General features: G+C 37.6%; 1 protein-coding gene across 2 annotated transcripts in view; it reads left to right on the forward strand.

The window, feature by feature from the left end:
- The window catches only part of PPP2R2C (protein phosphatase 2 regulatory subunit Bgamma), a 208,568-nt gene that overhangs the window by 165,221 nt on the left and 22,613 nt on the right, over window positions 1-20,734 (forward strand). For both annotated transcript variants that reach the window (XM_026054833.1, XM_026054832.1), the window contains one exon: window positions 12,704-12,868. In XM_026054833.1, coding sequence (XP_025910618.1) covers window positions 12,704-12,868 — 165 coding nt within the window. The remainder of the gene's footprint in view (window positions 1-12,703; window positions 12,869-20,734) is intronic.

Genomic DNA, 20,734 nt, shown 5'->3' on the forward strand with positions numbered 1-20,734 from the left:
GAAATGTTATTAGTGTCAACTGAGGAATAAAATTAGTAAAAAAGGAAAGTATGTGTAACTCGTAAGTTGTCATCTTCTCCGAAATGTGTAAAATCCTGATAGTAAACAAAGCCTTTCTTGAACTCTAACAGATTCATTTGTAAGAAAAACTGTGTGTGTCACTAGTGCAAACTGCCAAGAGGGAACTGCATTTCTAGGATCACATAAAAAACAACTTCTTGTAGACGCTTACATAGATACAGCTTCTACAACAGTGTCGTTCCAAAGGATTGAGGCATTCAGTTGGCTCTTCTGCTTCTGTTGAGGTAAAACAATGTCCGGTTTGGACACGACATTATTTCTAACATGGTCATCATCTGTTGTCGACTATCTTAATTGAATACAGTTTTCACAGTTTTCAGGGCAGGGACAGTCTTGTGTTTATGCCTTATCTTGTGCAAATTTTGGTCTTTATCTATAACTAAATGCTGCAATCCAAATAATAGAAAATAATTATAACCAGTAAGGCTATGTGAATAGTGACTGTAAAGACCTAGAGGATGATTTGTTTTCAGGAAATACAGAGAAGTCTCAGCATCTTTTAGGAGACTAAGTCCAGATTTAGGGAGCTATGAAAACCATTAATAAATTTGCAAAAGTTGTCGTTCAAGACTTTTGGTTGGTTTTGTCTTTTGCCAGAGGATACTCTATTATCCTTGGCAGCAACAATTGCTTTTTAACTATTCTCATCACCTTAAATTGCCTCCCATCTCAGGAATTTGGCTATCAGCCAGTCAAATAGAAATGGATGAAAGAGCACGTCTGATAGAGGAAAGATATCAGAGCTAGCTAAATAGTATTTTAGCATTGAATCACTGTCTGAGACCATCCTGTGAGATAGCTGAAATGTGTGTTGTAGCAAAAGCAAACCGTACATTGCTGGAGCATTGGATATCAGTGTCTTCAGGGCATGAGATAGAACTATGAAAATACTCATATCTAGCTGTCTTCCAAAAATAAATGAATTGAAGGAGTTGAGTCTGACTGTGAAAATCTATTTATAGCATGTACCTTTGCATTCTTAGCAAAGACCAGTCTTTTCCTTTACCGGAGTTGCTTTAAAATAAGTTAAGGTGATTCTGTATAGCCTTGGGATATATATAGCCTTGGGATAATTACTGCACTGCAGATTTATTGTTTAATAAAAATATTAATTTGTTAATCAGAATACCTAATTTTCTTACTTATCATTCCTGTCCATACACAGTTTAAATGAATGTGATTAAGTTATTCTAATGCAGTTGTCCCCAAATGGTCTCTACCCATACCTCTTATTAAGTTGCTGCAGAGGTAAGGAAAAACATAGCCAGAAGCATTAAAATACGCTTGGTTTTCAGAACTGTACAGTGAATTGCAAAAAGGAAATTGGCTGGAATTTCAGCAGATGATAAAGAACAGGGTGAAATCTTGAGCCTGTAAAAGCATGCATACATACATCTCCATAGAGTGAATTACTTTCTAATTTACTTGGGACTGTTGTTCTGATCGTAGCAAACAAATGACTATCACGTACCCAGGAACGCTATTTGAAATAACATTATTTCAAGCTTTCTCCAGTTTGTTGCTGTTGGAGAGAGAGCGAATACTTAGTACTGCTGAAATGGACGTTAGCATCACAAGTCAGATTTCCTCTTTCAGCTTAGTAGCTTATTCCATTAGAATATTCAGGTTTTATCCAGAATTTGAGATCCTTCAGCAAAGAGGGACTTGGGAACTATAGCAAGGAATATTAAATTACAGCTAAAGGGTAGCATCACAAAACTGATGCTCAAGTAAGTAGCAGTCACATTTTAGCATAATGTGGTTGTAGTCAATGAAGTTATTCCTGTGGAAGAGTGTAACAGGATTCAGTCCAAGATTTATTGTTTTACTAATTTTATTTCTTCAGCTGATGAGTTTTAATCAGTATGGTGTCATTGTAGAAGCTTTTAAATCGCCTGCTTCTGTTTCCCTCTGGATTAATTTCTCATTGCACCATTTTAAAAATGATCCATTCTGTGTTGTCACAGGTGCAGGCGGTGTATCCAACTTGAAAAACATGTATTATGAATTTATTGGAAGTTAGGAAAAAAAAAAACCATTTACACAGTTCTAGGTACAATTATATGAAAAGATAATGTATAAATAATTCAATCAGCTTTGCCAGAGGGGAAGAATTCTCTTGAATGAGTCTAATTATTCTTGTTCCCATGTGAGTTTGGACTTGAAATTAACCTTGCAAAGCACAATCTTTTGCAGAGTGTTAACATAAAGAAGAACAAAATATAACTTGCTTTGCTCATCAGCTAAAGTCTTTTAGTGTGACAAGTATTCCATACAGGAATGGAGATGTAATAAAAATCCTCATATAGTCATCTCAGGCTTTGAAAGCCATGCAGTCTGCACCTCTGTCTTCTATGTGAGTCTTTAAAATCTGAGGCCCTGGAAGTTTTTGTTGCTGTTGAAGAAACCTGGGTAGTTCTCATTAGAGTAGACATTTCTATTTCTGTTATCTGTTATCACTATCCACACGGGGAAGGACTGCGTTTCCATAGTACCATTGCATATGAAATTGCAGTAGTTTGCTTTTAGGGCCTTTGGAATAAAAATGCTCTGTAAATGAAGGCAGTGTTACTTTTAACAAAGTTACAGGACCAGAGAGAAAAATGTCTATCATGACTGTTTTAATATTGAATATGAACTATGCGACTTGCCTGGAATATTCTGAAAATAGATCAAGCAAGCAAACGTCTGTGTGTTTACCACTTACTGAACCCCTTTGCTTTGGAGCAAATTTTTGATCTTGGTGTTTGAAACTTTTGGAATTTATATTTCTCTGCAGTGCCTCAATAGCAAGCTGATGGGCATTTTTGCAAATCGTTTTGGACAGATTAAGCAACTAGAAAATAAGTCCTGCTGAAAGGTTTTAAAGAGGTGTGTTATATAATTTACTACAGATAGTTTTGAAAACTTCACTTTGGAGATTCTGAGGAAAACTGAATCTGTTCTTCATTTTCATTTTCACATTGCTCATTTTCAGGGATTTCCAAACAAAAACATTGGTATAAATTCTGAATGAAAGCTTTTAGTAGTATTTTTAAAGTACCTATTTTTCAGAAACATCTGTCTAGGTATTTTAAAGTTAGTTGTGTTTGACTATTTATGTAACAAACATGCAGGGAAATGGAGAGCATAATGCTCTGAAAGACTTTTGGCTAAATTTTGCAAAAAATGAGTCTTTTATGACTTCAATTGTAACTTCAGTTAAAATACAGAGTTATTCTACTATACCATGGTGCAAATACTGCTCCACTGGGCCAAGGGCTTTCTGCAAGGTGTGCAGAAGATTAGATTACATACTGGGACAGAAGAATCCCCACCAGCATGCTCCAGTTGGAAATTCTGCCTACGCCTGTTAATAGGCAGATCTTCCTAAACTGTATGGGATTTTAATAAGTATTAAGAATAAGTATTAAGTATTGATGGTGATACCTGCTAATGTATAGATTATTCTTTAAAAAAAAAAAAAAAGAAGACTGACATATTTCAGTTGTGCTTTGCTGTAAGTTACTTGGGGAAAAAATTCCTGGTTAGTTTTAAGATGGAGTTTGAGAAATTATGTATGTTGTACATGTATCCAGGGGACTGGACATAGAAAACCAAGTAGGTCCCGTCCAGTTCTCTGTCATTGATTTCAAGAAGGTATTTTTGTGAATGATAAGAGTCTATGGTAGCTTATAATTTGTCCTTGTTATTATATTGAAGTTGTCCCCTTTCCTTGGAACAGTTGCTAGTAAGCAATACAAGGTGCCACTTATTATGCTACGAAAATGAATACTGTTAAACAGGAGCTGAGCTAGGTGACTTAATGGGTCTCTTCCATTCATAATTTATATGCACCTGAGGCACTTCTGGTATCTGATATGTTCCAAACATAACATTAAGCATCCCACAACAGTTTCAGACAAATCATAATTAATTACACATGCAAATGCATCAACTAAATATGACTTTGCAACTTTGCAGTGATTGAGTACTGTCCATTGAAAAATGTAGACATGCATAAGAAAACAGGCCTTCCTCTGTTGAATGACCCACTTAATTTTGCTCTCAGCTGAGTGTGTGTGTGTGTGTGTGTGTGTGTGTGTGTATACAGAGAGAGATTTCTTACCTCTTAAATTTGAATGTGCATATGGTTGTGGATAAAGTAGGCACCTGAATGTTTCTACAGATGAAAATGCAGGTATTCCTTTTAAAAAATGTACCTAAGATTCAGTTTTTAGTTAAATTGAAGTTTTCCAGTGACTACTTCTAAATTCATCATTCTCTAAGCAAATTAATGATTGGTATGTATATGAACAGGCCTATCTATGAGAAATTTTGGACGTGACACGAACCATTGTAAGTAATCTTTCCTAGCAGTGCTATTCTGCAAGTCTCTGCATGCAACTCTTATTCAAATATGGAGACTACTTTGAAGGCAGTTTCGCTTGTATATTAGATCTGTTTTTCTTTAACTGACATACGGCAAAGTCTGTGCCATTTACTAAATGTACTACAGTAAAAGTGATTTCCTAAAACGTGGCTGATTGCATTTAAAATGTTGGGTTGATTCTTTTTTCAAGTAATATTTGTATAATGGAGATTTGGGGCTTCTGATCCTGCTGCTTTCTGATTTTAATCTGGTGAAACTATATGGAGACAAAGTAATTCTGATGTAACAAAGATCAGAATTAAATCTCTTGAGTTCAGAATGAGTCTTTAGACTACTCTGCATTCTAGGGAAAAATTTCCAAAGGAGAAAAATATTAACAATAGAAAAACCTCTCACAACCAACCAACCAAGAAAAAAAATGAGGGAATACTTGCATGCTGGAAGTAATATGGGTAGGGAGGGGAGAGAGCACTATATTAGAACCCAGAGCTATGGCTCCTGCTGGCCATTAAACTGACCGTTGCCAAGTCTTTGCCACTTCATGCCTCAGTTTACTTATCTGTAAAATTTTGACACTGATACTGACTCTCCTTTGCTTTGAACTTAATGAATGTTGAATGTTTCCTATCACTACTTGTAATTTCTTGCCAAGTGTCTCCAATTCTGAATGAAACTTGTAATGGAAAGTCCAAGAATTGCAACTTTGGTTCAGAATTTTGCAATATTGTGTTTAAGTTCCATCACTCATTTGCCGTTCAGCCTTGAACAAATCTTGTTAGTCCCTTACTCTGTTTCTTATAAGCTGCCAATGAAACCACTGAAATATTGGTACCTAAACACATTTAAAGGATCTCAGTATTCACCTCTTGGTTCTTCACGTGTAATAAAGGTAATAAGTTCCAGAAGTACTCCAAGACTGTATTGAAAGAGAGCTACACCAAATGAATTAAAATCGTGTAATACTGATATTACATGAAATAAATGAATAAATACAATAATTTCTTTTAACAGAAAGAAAAAGAGGATGAAAAATTTTGTAAATTTTATGATGTTAGGAAACATTAATAGAAAGCTAAATTGGGCATGAATCTGGGTGAAGCTTTAGGGAGGAGCTTGTGAGGAAACATGGCCACCTTGTATCAACAGTGTTAAACGGAGCGTAAGTGTGAGGCCATTGCCCAAGGAGCAGCACTGCGGCATGCAGACCTCTTTTAATTATCCAGTCACCATATGAATATGCATTATTACCAGTAAGACAGGAGAATATCCTTAATATGTCACCCTGTCTCTGGGTAAGCTCGATGGCAATGTTAGCATGATTTTGGTACCTCTTGGTTACCTAATGGCCTAATTCTGTTTTCTGGCTAGTTCTAGCTGGGTAGCTGAAAAGCACATTGCTGCTGCAACCTCTCTGCTATGACCATTCCTTTTCTTCTTCCCTTAACTTCTCTTTTTTGTCTAACTTAAGCTGTAATGCTTGAATTAAGAAGCCTAAAGTATACTAAAAGGTTTAATGCCAGCAGAAGTCTTTTAGCATTACTTAATCTCCTCTAGCATTCTCCATATGCACTTTGTAGTTGTTCTTTATGTTATAAGCAATCTTTTTACTTTGCGTTTGTGCAGCATCTAACATCATTGTCCATAACTTGGCCTTCCATGTAGAGCTAAAAGGCCTGTAGGAGTTTTTTCTATTTTTCTACCTCATGATCCTGATATGAGGAAAAATATAGCAAAAGTTATCAGAAGCCTTTGTACTATCATAATGGCATCATATAAATGCCTTTGATGTCAACAAATTTTATTGCCAATAACAGCAAGCCATTTAAGTTATTTCCATCAGAACACCACCAGTGTGAGACTGCTGCCAGAGTTCCCAACTCCAGTATGGTGTTCGAAGAATCATTGTTGTAAAGACCATGGAATTAAAGAATGGAATTGAGTTGACATTATACTACTAAGTCATTTTTGAGTACTGGATCAATACCTTGCATTAGCAGATATTAGGTACAAGACAGCTTGAAGGAGCACACACTTATGCAGCAGTTACTGTTCCTGTGGTTGAGAAGAGCCAAATGGTACAGGCAACGTAATTGTAACTCTGGGCTTTTAATAAAACCTGTAGAGTACAAGCTTTTAGTGGAGCAGTGGGAGAATGCTCTGCGATAAAAAGCACTGATATTGTGGCTATTAGGGGTACTTAGAATATAAATACTGGGTCATCTCTCTTCCTAAGTTAAGACATTGGAATTTGAAGAAAAGGCCAAATCCATTAACCTATTGATAATATATTCCAGAAACCTTTAGCTCTTGGAGAACAGGTCTGAAAGATAGAGATTCAAAAACTGGACACTGTCCAGTGGCATCCTTACCATCATGACATGCCTATTGTAAAATTGCTGTTCAACAGTGAAAACTGCCACGTATCTTTAAGGAATAAGAAGAAAGGTGCAAGTGGATAGTTATTTAAAAGTTAGGACTTGTTTTTTCTTTTGTAGTAAGATCAACTAATCAAATCATTATGTTATCAAGCGTAGTGAGGCCTGATTCTGTCCCCTGCTCCCCGGATGTACAGAACCTGCACGAAAACTGTGGACAGTTGAAATAAATTCCCTTAGCTGAGGCACGGCATAGGAATGACACAACCACCGTGTAGGAAGTATCAAACTGGTAGAGCTTGATTTGTAGGCATCACAGCTCACTCCTTACAATGAAAATAGTGTGCACTAAATGACCAACAGAGGAAACAACTCAGGGATATGCCTACGTTAAAACAGTATAGAGCCTCAGCAGGGCCACAGTAATCAATTATCCTAAACCAAAGTCCTGGGAGCTTCTATGAATTGCTATTGATTTCGACTACTAGTCAGTGAATCTTCCTAGGTCTAGACTAGAATGTAAGTGTGAAGTGCAGATAAAATTAGGAGCTGGAACAAATCTCTGTGGAAAACACAAGGAACAGCCAGGTTTGGGGAGAAATGTTGTGCTGAAGTTTATTCTTTGAAAGAGCTTAAAAATTGCAAAAACACAAGTCCCACGCAAGGCTAAAAATGCAGCGTTGCAACAGTGTATATTGAAATAAGATGAGAACTTTTATTTTCTTGTGAAGCTTCTATGGAAAATTCTTCCTGGCTTTCTAAATAAAGCCTTTGTCCTACATAGCAGTTGAATAAATGGGGTTCAGTTAAATTCTTTCCTGTAGCCTAGATCCAACTGTATTGATACTGTCCTTCTTACAGTGAACCCACAAATCATATTAAAAATGATTCCAAAATTATGATGTAAGATTCAGTCTTTTGTGTGCTATAGCTTATGAGTTAAATGTTTCTCTTCTACAAAATCATGTTCCTTGTAGTGTTCCCTGATGGTTTCTGGAAGAAGCAGCAACTATTTCTTTATGCATACTTTTCACTTCAAAGGAAATTTAATCTATTATAAGGAAAAATAGATGGCTGTTTCCATTATCATACAAGGAAACACATCCTGGAACCTTTTTTGCTCAGCAGGAACCTTGTGTTTTTTCCACGTTCTCATTGTACATGTTTTGGCATGAGCACAAAGCAGGCATGCTCATTTATATTCTAGCTGATCAAGTGAAGAAGTCTGATTAATGTAAATTTTAGATCAAGGTGAGGGTCATCTTTGTAACCTGAAATGAAAGAACTATTGAATGCCTTCTCCCAGAAGGGAATATTTCTGTTAGATAAGTGGCCCAAAGGCAGTGAGACAAATCTTCCTCCTCTTGCTGTCTTCGTTTTTGTATCAGCTGCATAACAGCAGCACAAAATACTGGATTAGGACTAAATATACCGTATAACAGAATTCTGTACTCAGATTGTGTCCCTCACACCGTGTGTGAACTGCATGGTGTTAATCATGCCTTTCTGTATGCTCGTTCCTCCTTCCTCTCGCACTGTTTTGCTTCCCTCCCTCCTCCTTCAGATCTTTCTTTAAAGCCTCCTTGCCTACTTGATGAGCTCCTGTCCTGCCTGCTGATGTTATACTTCTGCTGCAGTGTCAGATTTGGCTGGAGCTCCCCTGGGTCAGGACGTGGGAATGAGTGGGTGCGTGGCACCCCTGGGTGCTGTGGAAACCGTTCTGATGGGAGCCGGCTGGGAGTGTCTGGACCAGGCTGGCTGTGAGGAGAGGTGTGGAAACTGCTCTGACTTAGGCTAGGGTTGTCTTCCAAGGGGCTTACTAGCTATGGAAACCTACCCTGTCTTAACATCTGACTTGGGTAGCAAAGAGGATGTCCTTCTGTATCACCCTTTTCGACCCCTTGGTAAGGTTTCTTTGCCTGCTACTAGTGATGTAATTGCAAGATGGATCGAAGCAGAGTAGTAAAAAGATTAGGCAGTTCTGCATCAAGTAACTTATAACGCGATTAAAGTCAGTGTCATGGGCCTTGTTCCTGAAGATGTGCACAGCACCTCCTATAGAAGTGTAACCCTGAACTTTGGCTGAGGGTGTCTTTGTTGCCTTTACCACAATTAAGTCCTGGTCTTCTAGCTCTACCAACTCAACTATAAGAATGTCATCTCTCACCAGTGTGGTCTCCAAGCCTGCTAGGTTTTCATTTCTGTTTTGCTATGGAGAGCATCTGGAAAATCTGTTGACCTCTTCATAGATTTATTCCATTTCCCTGAGCCACACAGTAGAGGGGAGACCTGGTATATAAGAAGATAGTAAACAGCTAGGTTAGGAGAGTCTGAGACCTGTTCTATTTTTTGTGAGCAAGAAGGTATTTTCTGTTGCTTGTTTCAATGTTAATGAATTAAAAGCCTGCCAGTGCATCCCAGGCTTCAGAGACCCCGACAGGAAAGAGCTGCCGTGAGAAAGGTTGAAGTAGCGTCCATGTTGCCTGCCTGTCAGAGGAATGCTTACTTCTAAAAGCTGGCAGCAACAGGAATGGCAGGAGCATGTGCCAATTCAGCCTTCCCTTTGGGTGAGCGTCTACCACAGATCAAACTGCCCCATTCTTGGCAAGCGCACTCATGAGTGACAGCAGCATGAAGGTCTTTTTCATTTTCCCAGGGAAAATCCCACCCTGCTCAGGCACAGGGGCACCAGCATTTTTAGGACAGCAGAATTATATCCAAAAGCACTGCCGATGGTAAACTGCTGTTTGGCCTTTCTGTCTCTTAGAAGCCTTTGGTCTTCGGATTTGTTTTTGTTTGTTTTTTTTTTTCTTTTTCCATGCTACTTGTGGTACAATAGGAGTCAGATGTGAATGTGGTATGTCAGATACGAACTGAGGGAGAAGGACTGTGAGCCACTGAAGACATCCCACCACGAGAGACGATTGCAAGGGAAGTAGTTAGAATAGGAGATGGCTGGCCCTCCAGATTTGTGCCGTTAGAATACTTTTCCCCTTAGCAATGGGATTTTCATTTAATCAGTTGCTGCCAGATTCCTCTTTGAACTCTTCAGGTTCACCAAAAGGCCTGTTTCTGAAGCACAGTGTCTGGTCCAATTGTTTTTGTGTTTTCCTTGCCATGCGATGTTGTGCTTTAAAAAAAAAAGACACAAAATGGAAGATGGAAAAATAGAAATGCAAAGTGTCTCACGGGAGATGCTTGCCCTTACCATGTCATGCTAGCTTAAATACAGTTTCCACACATCACATGTCAAGCTGTACTTGATTGTTTTCAAATAGTGGCAAAAATCATGAGAGGAGGAAAATGTTCTTCTGTGTGACACGTTCTTCTTTTGATACATTGGTTTCTGTAGCTGTCAAAGCAAAGGCTGTTTTTCCATCTATTATTACAAATGTATTTGGGGGTAAATCTCTTTCTCAACTCTTTATTCCTTTGGTTGTTATACTTTAATACAGGTGTTATATTGATTATTGTATTTTTTCTACATATAATGAAACAATGAGTTTTCTGTGGCGCATTTTCTGCGTGACCCTCAAAAGGCAATGGGGTTCTTGCACTCTCAGTGGAGATTTAGATTACATCTGGGAATGCAGTCTGTTTCAAGTATTTTATGCTTTTCTACTGGGAGGATGGAATATTTAATTTCATTATTCAGCATAGGATTATTCATTTTATGCAATGTAGGGAAATTCATCAATATTGTCTTCAGCTTGCAGAAGAATGATACTTACCATGACTGTTTCGCACACGCTATTTATATTTTATATCTTTTTCATCACTCAGCAATTATTCATCTCTCTGCTGAAAGGTGAAATACTTGCAACGAGTTGCTATAATTTCTCTGAACTCCTGAAAGCAATTCAATCACCAAAAGCAATTGCTTTTACTTAAAGGTATTTCCTGAGACACATTCGCAATACAAATAACTGAATAAAGCTTTTTTTTCTTGTTATTCAGGAATATTTAGTGATGTTTTATAAGAGGAGGTAAATCGATGTTGCTATGTCTTAACATTCATTGCACTAATATTAATCATGAGGGATTCTTGGAGATGGATGCAAATGTGATACTGTAAGTAAGTGGGAATGCAGTTGAAATGCAACATTAATTCATTCCCCCTTGTTATTAAATGTCACAAGATATTCATTGTTTTGCTGATATTTTCCTTTTAAAACCACTTGGTGTAAAAAAGAAAAAAAAAGTCTTTGTGATCTTTTGGTCTATGCAAAGTTACTGAGATGCTTATCGCTAAATCTTTCATATTGTTATCTTTAATTTCACTGTAGTGCCACTAAATCTGTGTTTTTGGGAAAGATCAAAGTATTGGTGCCCTGTTCCCACAAATACCGGTTAAAGGTTTTCCGTTTTCTTCCGTGGGAACAAGAACAGACTTAATATGACTTATGACTTGCCATCAGTAAAAGAGATTTTCACATTTATCTTATTCCCTGAGATGTTTAAATTTTGAATGTCAGTTGATTCAAATTTTATGGGGAATCCAGGCACTGAGATGATTTGTGTGTAGGACACAGAACTGGAACTTGGTGATCAAGGTTTCTTCTCTCATGTATTTCCTGTGTGACCTTACGCAAATCATTTATTGCATCTCTTAGAGCCTCATCAGTAAAATAGGGTAATGTTACTTTGCTTCTTGTTTGAAGGGTTTGTTAACAATTGAATGGCTTATCTACAGTGGGTTGATAAGGGCTATATGGAAATGTACAGTCTTATTTAAATGTACTGCTTTACATATATATTCTTCTTTCCTTTTATGCCTCCACAGTTATTACTTTCTTACAGCTCTCTTGTGGGACTCTTCCTTTCATTCTTTTCTTTATGAGCAATCTTCCATGAGCTGGCCTTCTCCTCCACATATGCTTGTCAGGTCTTTCCTGGGTTTTATGCTCACCAGGGCAAGTAATATATATGAGTGGATATATATGTGTGCATAATGTGAGCTATACTTTGCACAGTCTTTGATGATCAAACTGACAGGTCTGTGCTCAGGAAACTAGATCTTTGATATATTTTTGTTCCAGATGTGTCCAGTTAAATGATTCAGGTGTACAGTTCTTAGTCACAGAAACTCATACTGATTTCAGGAGTAGGCATCTTTCTTTCCGTAGTAGTAGCTATGAAAAAAAACAAGAAGGCCATTTCAAATACTTCTTTCTGAAGTATTCAGGGCTGAGTGGCAAAAACAATGTATAATATTATGTTGTATCAGTAGAAACCCTGGTATTTTTTTAAAGGAAATTATATTAGTATATGTTCACACAAAACTTCCTACATACACACCTCTGTGTTTGTCTACATTTGCCTTTGCAAAAATGAACATTTGTTTTTTTAGGCCTTCAGCTTAAGGTATGTGTATTATTTAACTTAAGTTGCATGATCATAAAAGGCAGCAAACCCTTACCAGAGGGAGCAGATCTGAGCTGTGCATTGTTCCCTGTCAATCAGTATTATCTCAAATAAAGCAGTAATTTCAATAGTAGTTATGGGAAAATAATGCTGGTTGTAATTAACAGGGAAATACAGGAGATATAACTACCTGCTCTCTATTGGTTTTAATGGAAACTAGAATTCCAAAGCCCCTGAAATATCATTTCTTTGTCATCCTTTTTGCACAGCATGGGCAGCTGACCTACTAATGGCATCTGCTGTAAAGCTGTTATTGACTCTTGATGGCTTTGGTCTAGATGGGGCAGATATGGAATTTAAAAAAAGCCCTACTGCCAAACAAATGAGTGTATCTTTATCTAAAAGTATGAAACGCATGGACATTCAGATAAACATACTTCCTTCAAGAAGTGGTGAGAGTCATGGTTTACCTGCGAACAATTGCATTTTCCTTAATGAAGCTTTTATTCAGACATTGTAGATATAAAGCCAGCCAATATGGAGGACCTGACAGAAGTGATTACAGCCTCTGAGTTTCATCCCCATCATTGCAACCTCTTTGTCTACAGCAGCAGCAAAGGATCATTGAGACTCTGCGACATGAGAGCATCAGCCCTCTGTGACAAACATTCCAAGCGTAAGTCCCTGCCTACATTTTGCTCCCCATGTCATTAATGGGTCATTATTAATGGGCAGCTTGTGTACGTGTGCATGCCACCCAGTGTGTTAGCTTCTTAGTTGTGGGCACAGTTGAAAAGAAAACAGCAAAAAAAATGCAGGAAAATTTTCTGCTCTGTACGAATATTTTCTATGCACTTGAAAATGGTCACTTCTATGACTGGTCCCTCCTGTGAGTCTTACTGCAGGAATCAGTGAAGAAACTACAGCTGTCTAGCGAAAGACAGATGATTCCCAAGCAATATTTTGAGTATGGAGAAATAAGCAGATTACCATATTGTTTTGAATACACAGCTACTGTTCTGAATACTGGAGCAAGTAGATTTTGTCATTCAAACTGCCTTCAAAATTTTGAATCCATTTTCTGGATTCAAAAACATTGAAGTCCTCTGAAAATTTCATCCAGTCCCCAAATGCATTTTTTCAATAATGTGTTTGTTCACTATAGGAAATTGTTAATGCAATAACTAATATTTAGCAACTCAAAAAAATGATACTGTGCTGTTACAGAAGGTGTTGTCTTGTCCTAATATGATCTCATGTGGCCTCTGAGACCTATTTAGAGAAGGTGTCATCAATTCATGCCAGGACCTATTTGAAGGTTTCATAAGAGCAAGGAAGTAAAACATGACATTGTCTTTGTTCTCAAAATAAGGGATGAAGGGAAATGTATGTTCATACTGTCTGACTATCGACTCTTTATAGTACAGATAAGACAGAATATGGTTCTTCCCAACAGTAATCTGACAAGCCCGGGCACTTTGCCTTGCACAAACAACCTGTTTATTCCTGATCTTCTGAGACTGAAAAACACAAGACACAAAGGCATTATGTCGTGTGACAGTTGCCTAGGAGGAGCTGAGAACTTAATGAACATGGTGGCTCTGCTTGAGCCAGGTGCTTCTAGGACACTTCCATCTCGCAGAATCTGCTCTTCAGTTTCCTTGGCTATGCTGAATCATTGGGAATGAAAGTAGGAGGAATTCTCTTAGCTCGGAGAGCGTGTAAGAGGTTTTCGTATCAATCAATTGCCACTTCAACCTTTTGAGGTACATGGGTCTTATTACTTGGAAAAAAAAACCCCAAACTTTGAAGACTTAAGTGAGACATAAGTCATGCACATGCTTAGCACAGAAACTTTTTTTTTTTTTACTGGAGTAGACGTAGTAAAGAGCCTTTGATTAGACCTTCTGGCTGCAAGGAGAAATGGGCATACTCAAAACCTCTTACAGTGTGATCTCCAATTATAGAAAAAAACCTTTTGGGCAATTTACCTTTGTTAGCTGTATCCCCTTATACTTGCAGGGGAAATTCAATTCCATGGAGTGAAATGGGAGCATGACACAATTTGGGGCGTTGTTGTGAGTTATCCTGTCCCACTTGCATTGTTTTGTTCCATAATACTTTCATTTCTTCCTGCTAATAAGGCATCCTTGCCCCTGTAACTCAGTGCCAAATGCCAATCATAACCTCTTAAAATGACAATACAGTAACTCTGGATAAAAAGAAGGCATTTTATGCCAGAAGGGAGTGCAAGGTCTAATGGTCATTCATTAAACCCTATTTTCCAGATCTATGATTTAGAAAATAGCCATTTAATGTAGCATTGCTGCACTGAACCCAAGTCAAACTCACTGAGAAGTTGAGTATGTAGAGCACGTGCAATACAAAATTGATAAGGTAATGGTAGACCTTCCAGTGTGTTACAAGGAATACTGCTGATTGAAGTGGTTTGAATATAACTCTCAGAGGTATGCAACACTAATTATGTAAAGCCTGTAGCAAGCTAAATGGAGATGCTTTAAAAAACAAACAGGGGAATCAAATATTTGCAGGATCATCTCTCTAGTACCTTCCCCGTGAATCAGATTCCTCTTAGCACTTGTTTTATACATGGTGCACATGTGTGATCAGTACCCTACCCTCCTAGCTCAACTCGCATCCATACCCTTCCCCATAACTGACTCTACTTCTTAGCTAAAACAGCTATGACTGTGATCGCTGTGCAGCCTCACTTTCTGCCACACAATCCTACTTTCTTCATTCAGTCTGTTATCACTATGATCTGTATTTCAAATGCTGTTCTGACACTAATAGGTTTAGATGTTTTTAGGGATAAATAAGGTCCAACGAAACACTTGTGCAAACACCTGGATGTTGAGCATATGTTGTGAACTTTGGGGTTTACTCCTTTTTAAGCCCCTTTTGTTACCCAAATCCCTACAGTTGGGTTAAAGTCAGTTGCAGCTGACTGGTTTGCTAAACTCAGTGGCACAATCTCTCTGTTCAGGATTAGTGATAGCAAAACTGCGAGGTTTCCCTTATTAAAGTTTCATGGCTCTGATATGGAAGAGACAAGAGGCTTCCATATCTGTTCAACCTTGGTGCCTGTGCTGAGATTTATTAGCAAGCTGCCAATTTGTGGATGAGTTGTAATGGGGACCTCTGTCCCGTAGAAAAATGGGCTTAGGCCACCAAATCCATCCATAAGGCATCAGGTATCAGTATCAGGTCAGTAGCTGAGTTTTAAATCGTCATAAGATACCAATAAGGTGTGATAAAATGCATTGTTTTTCCAATGGAGACTGGTTCTTTATAACATTTTCTCTTTAATAGATCATCAAATGCTGGGCAAGCAATCGGAAACAAAACATGTTTGGCCATTACAAATGGATATACAGGAAAGCCTAATCTGTAACAGCAGAACAGATACATACATAATACTGTCCCATGTTATTACCAGACTTTGCAAGTAGTGGGAGAGAATTCCATGAACATATTCTGGAGAGTAGGAGAAAAGAAGAGATGCGTGTCTCTGCTTATTTGGAATATAGAGGGATGGGAATAACATGGCGTTCCCAGCAATCTGCAGGGTTGTGGGTAAAGATTTAAAACGGATTGGAATGTCAGTTTCAAGCAGGAAGAAATAGGCAGTTAATTTAAATAATATGGAAGCTTTCATTTAAAAGTATTTAAAAATTGCCCTACGTGGTAAAACACCTGAAGGCCACCTTTGTGCTGTTATTCAGGCAACATGCATGGCAATGCAATGTAGAAAGAAGGCAGAATACTGGAAATCTGTGGCAGTAGTGAAACAATGGTAGTAAGAGCTGAAAAAGTGTCATCGTTAGAGCAGTTAGCTGGCAACATCCAAGAAATAAAAGAACTCCCTTTTCCCTGCTAATTCCAAAACTATTTGAAATTCTCATGAAAGGGATTCAGATAATGAAGAAGACAAACAAAATGATACTGTTGCAGTAGGATCATTTTGACTAAAAGAATACTTATAGCACTATAAAACACAAGTGTTCAATTAACTGATAGTTCCTAATTTGGTTTGATCTTGTGTTGCTATTATTATGCTCCTTATAAATGTGAATGAAGATAATATCCATCTTCCAGTTTATAGACTAGATAGGTACATATGACTGCTTCAAGAAATCATCTGATAAAGCAGACAGTTAAAGAAAAGTGAGCTTGAGCATGTGAGAGAAATGAAAAGCTTTTTTCAGTAGTTCATCGGAATTATTAAACTCAGAATTATTAAGTGGTAAATGGAAACCACACATTTCTGCAACATGGAAATTTAAGTGACTCAAGAGTATAACCCTCACTGATACTCAGTGTAACATCATTAATATCTTAAAGTCATTGCATACTTCAGAAAATATTGCCTCAGAAGATGTAATCTACTTAAATGACGTATGTTGCTTTATGGATTTTTTTTTTTGGCGTTTATTTCTTAATATGCTTTTGTAGACTAAAAAACTATTTCTAATTATCCATTACCCATGTGCAAAGTTTGCTTAAAAAAAGAAAAAAAAAGGAAGAAGGAAAAGCTGCAGTTTCAAGGTTATTGCTCCACCAAGAGTGCCGTGGTGGTCTTTAAAACACAAACCTTTGTACATAATGCAGGCAGTTCATGTCTTTGATTCTCCATTCACACTTGACAAGCTTCTAGCAGCTGAGACTCAAACGGACCATTTCAAGGACCTTTTTGTCTCCATGCACTTCCCAATGTGCTAAAAGCACTGGCCAGCTTTAAAATGAGCTGGCAAATCCAAAGCCTGTTGTGTGCCTTTCTGGAGAGCGTTTGACTAGTGAAGCATGTATAGATAGATGACAGGCAGTCTTAACATCTACCTTCTCTGGACTCTTCCAAAGAAGGGGCAAAACACCTCAGCAGATGCCTTCCCCAGTGCCATAGGATGGATAACAAACATCTTAAAGGTATAAACTGAACTTCAGAGCAAAGCAGAGTAAATTTTGGGTTTGGTTTGTGACGCAAAGATGTGGTGGTATCATTTTTTTCCTTGAGAGCCCTTTTCTACATTTTTATTTGAAATTCAGACATGAAAGAAGTGTCAACCCTTCTGTTAGGATAAATGCCATTATTCTATCAGCCTGGCAGTTAACTGAGTTTGGTTATCTACTGTTTTTGGACATCATCTTTGGTTTTAAACTTAAGAATTCAGAACCATGGAAGTAGTCAAAGCACAAATCAAAGAGAGCCTGCTAGAACATGTTAAATTTTAAAACTAAAATGAATTATATTTACTAACCTTTTGTGGGAGGTTGCAATTGCAGAGATGAGACAGCTTTCAGACCTCTAACTGAATATGGATTATCCTTCATTTGAAACAGAGAATAACCAGATGCACAGAAAGCCTGTGACAGAACATCCCTGCTGGATTTGCTAATTAATATTGACCTTTCCAAATGAATGATGCTTATTGTACAACTAGAAAAGAGACAACTTGTTTTTCTTTTATCTAAGCTTTACATTTAAAATATGCTTTTTATTGCTGCATCTGGTCTCACGTCAGGTTGTCATCTGAGAGACAGCCAGCCATTCTCCCTTTGTGCAGGAGAGGCCACTATCACAGTAATGTCCATTTCAGGCAAAATCTGTGAGGTTTCATGTGACAGCAGTGAAACTTATCTGAGCTTCCATAATGATTTGATCCCATGCTTTAATAAAGGCTTGTTCTCCTTTGCCTAATTCTGGATTTATTTTCTAAGCAGGCGCAACAAAGGTGTATATTCATTGCTGGTTTTATATCATCAGTAAAAATGTGCCTGTATCCTGATAATTTTGTAATTATGACTGTCACTAAAGATCTGTTGTTACAATTTCACACATACTAAACTGGATCCTGAAAAGGTTCCTTCCTTGTGTGGGAATCCGATTGAAATTTGGTATGAGATTGCCTGAAGCATTGGCTCCAAAGCTTCTGTTCTGTTCAGTTTAGATGAGTGTATAATAAAGACATTTAAAACATGGATAATGAAAATTAGAAAGTGCTGCTACAGAAATAGGATTGTATCTATATAGTATTTCCTCCAATTGTATAAAATATGTTAAAATTAAATCAGAATAAGAAAAAAATTTATTTAAGTACTTACAGCTATCAAATAGTAAGAGGAAAGAGAAAAGCCTGAAGCGATGGTAAATGATTTATTATTGAAGAGGTGTTTCATTAACCCCTCTCCTGCAAACACACACAGATAAAGCAAATAATTGCTGAGAGATTGCTTTAATTATTCAGTCTATTAAAATTCCTGTCTTGTTTGCTTAATTTTTTAATAGCAACAAAAATTGCTTTTTGTTGTCTCTTGAAACCAACATTATTCTGTCAAGATGCTGTTTTACTAGGGGAAAAAAGCATCTATTGCTAACCTTATAACAAGATCGCAAAGACTTATGCGTGTATTTTGCTGTACACAAGGAATAGTTTTATGTCCCATTAACTTCCATGGGATTGCTCACAATACATGGCGTTAAACATGCACATAAGCCTTTGTGAGACTGAGGCTTAACGATGCTTGATCTTCCAGTTTGCCCTCACATATTTTCACTTCCTCGATGTCTTTAGCACCATTTCTCTTTATTAACAAACTCACTGGCAAAGTTACATTAACATAAGCAGCCCAGTAGTGAAGCTCCCACCCGCTGATCTTTAGCTATTGATCTGGCTTTGCCTTTCAGCGCTAATGCACTGTCCCTTGGGGTTTGCGACGAGCTGCAGCGACTCACTGCAGATGGTAAAACAGATTCTTAAATATTGATTTGAGGCTCCACTTTCAGAAGTCACACTCTCTAGGGGTATGGATGAGAAACCTGGTTTTAATAATGGGTCATTGGATAAGGGAGTGCTTTGCTGTAGGTGGCATTTCAGGCTCGAGGTGTGGGGTAGCTTCAGAAACTTGCCCTTATTCAAAGAAGGAAAACAATATGTAAATGAACAAGGCGTGAAGAGTTGCGCTCAGAATTAATTTACTGGAATATAAAAAGCTAGTAACTTTTTAAATTTAAAACAGGATGAGCAACTACAGAGTGCTTGGGCTACAGTAATGTAAAACATTGTTAAATAATTCTGGTTAGTTATTTTTACTTCATGTCATCAAATAATTGTGTGTTTGATTGCATATTAAGGTAGATTCAAAAAATTTTGTACGCAAACACTTGTATTAATGTAGAACAGGAAGGTAAGATTTTCACATTAGCAAAACAAACCTGATATGAAAGAATTTCTGAGGGAGGTGAATGTATGAGTGGATTAGCTTAATATAAGACAATAAAACATTCACGGATAGTGAAGGATAAAGTAAATAATAATAGTAAATCAACCTATTATCATAAACAATGATGGTAATACATCTTAAAGAGACCATGAATTTCAGAGACACTTTTGCAATTGCTCTTGATTCACTTAGAATGAACTTGGGAGCTATTTAGTATGAAATCCTAAAGTAGATTATAAGCAGTGTGTAAGAATAACTATACTGGGGCAGACCAGAGGGCCTTTTATCACAGTATTATGGCTCTGATAGTGGTTGATAGCCACATCAGCAGGAAATATAAGAACAGAGCAAAAATATAATCTTCAGCCTTGGCAGTTTGCATTCGTAAACTTGGGATTCAGGGACTTTAGAGAGAGCTAGCTTCTTTACATTTGACAGTGCTCAAGTGGATGGGTTTTCTTCCCTTGAATCTGTACGGTTGCTTTTGAACCTGTGTATAATTTTACCATTCAAATATCTTTTAGCAATGACTTCTGTAGCTTTAGTAGGCATAGTGTGAAGAACCGTTTGCTCCTGTCCGTTTTGTATGTACCCCTTTCTAGTTTCATCTGGTGACCCTTCTTGTTGAGTGGAAGAGACAGTGGACAAAGTGAACTGTTGCTCCCTATTCATCCTCTCCGTGCCACTCATAATTACAACCCTCTCCGCGTGGTATTTCCTAGGCTGAGGAGTCCCAGTCTGTGTAGTCACAGCCCGCATCTCAGTCACTCCCTACTTCTGATCTTTTTTATTCCTCATTTTTGTGTCTTCTTCAGATCAATGCCATTTTAGAGAGGAGACCAGAGCTATGCGTAGCTCAAGATGTAAGCACATCTTGAAGCTAAATGGCACCAAAATAATGCTTTCTGTTTGCTCTCTCTTTCTAATTCCAAGCATTAGATTTGCTTTTTGACCACTACTGGGCATTTTGTAGATCAGTGATAACTCCAGGATGTCCTGAGTGGTAAAAATGGGTTCAGAATCTGTCAACGTGTAAAGCTAGGTTTTTTTTCTGAGTGTTTCTCTCTGTATTTAATTACCTGAAATTCCTCTGCCATTTTATTAACCAGCCATTCAATACCACAGAAAACTTCTGCAGTTCTTCTTAGTCTTTTTTATGTTGAGTAATTTGGTATTATCAGCAAGTTTTTTCAGCCCATTATTTACTTCCTTTTTCAAGTCATAATTTTAATTATTTTGATCAGTATGAGCCCTAGCACAGAACCCTGCAAAATCTCACTGACAGCCTCTCCAGTGTGAA

This window comes from Apteryx rowi, unplaced genomic scaffold (genome assembly GCF_003343035.1).
Source record: "Apteryx rowi isolate R43461 unplaced genomic scaffold, aptRow1 scaffold_97, whole genome shotgun sequence".
NCBI classification, from domain to species: Eukaryota; Metazoa; Chordata; class Aves; order Apterygiformes; family Apterygidae; genus Apteryx; species Apteryx rowi.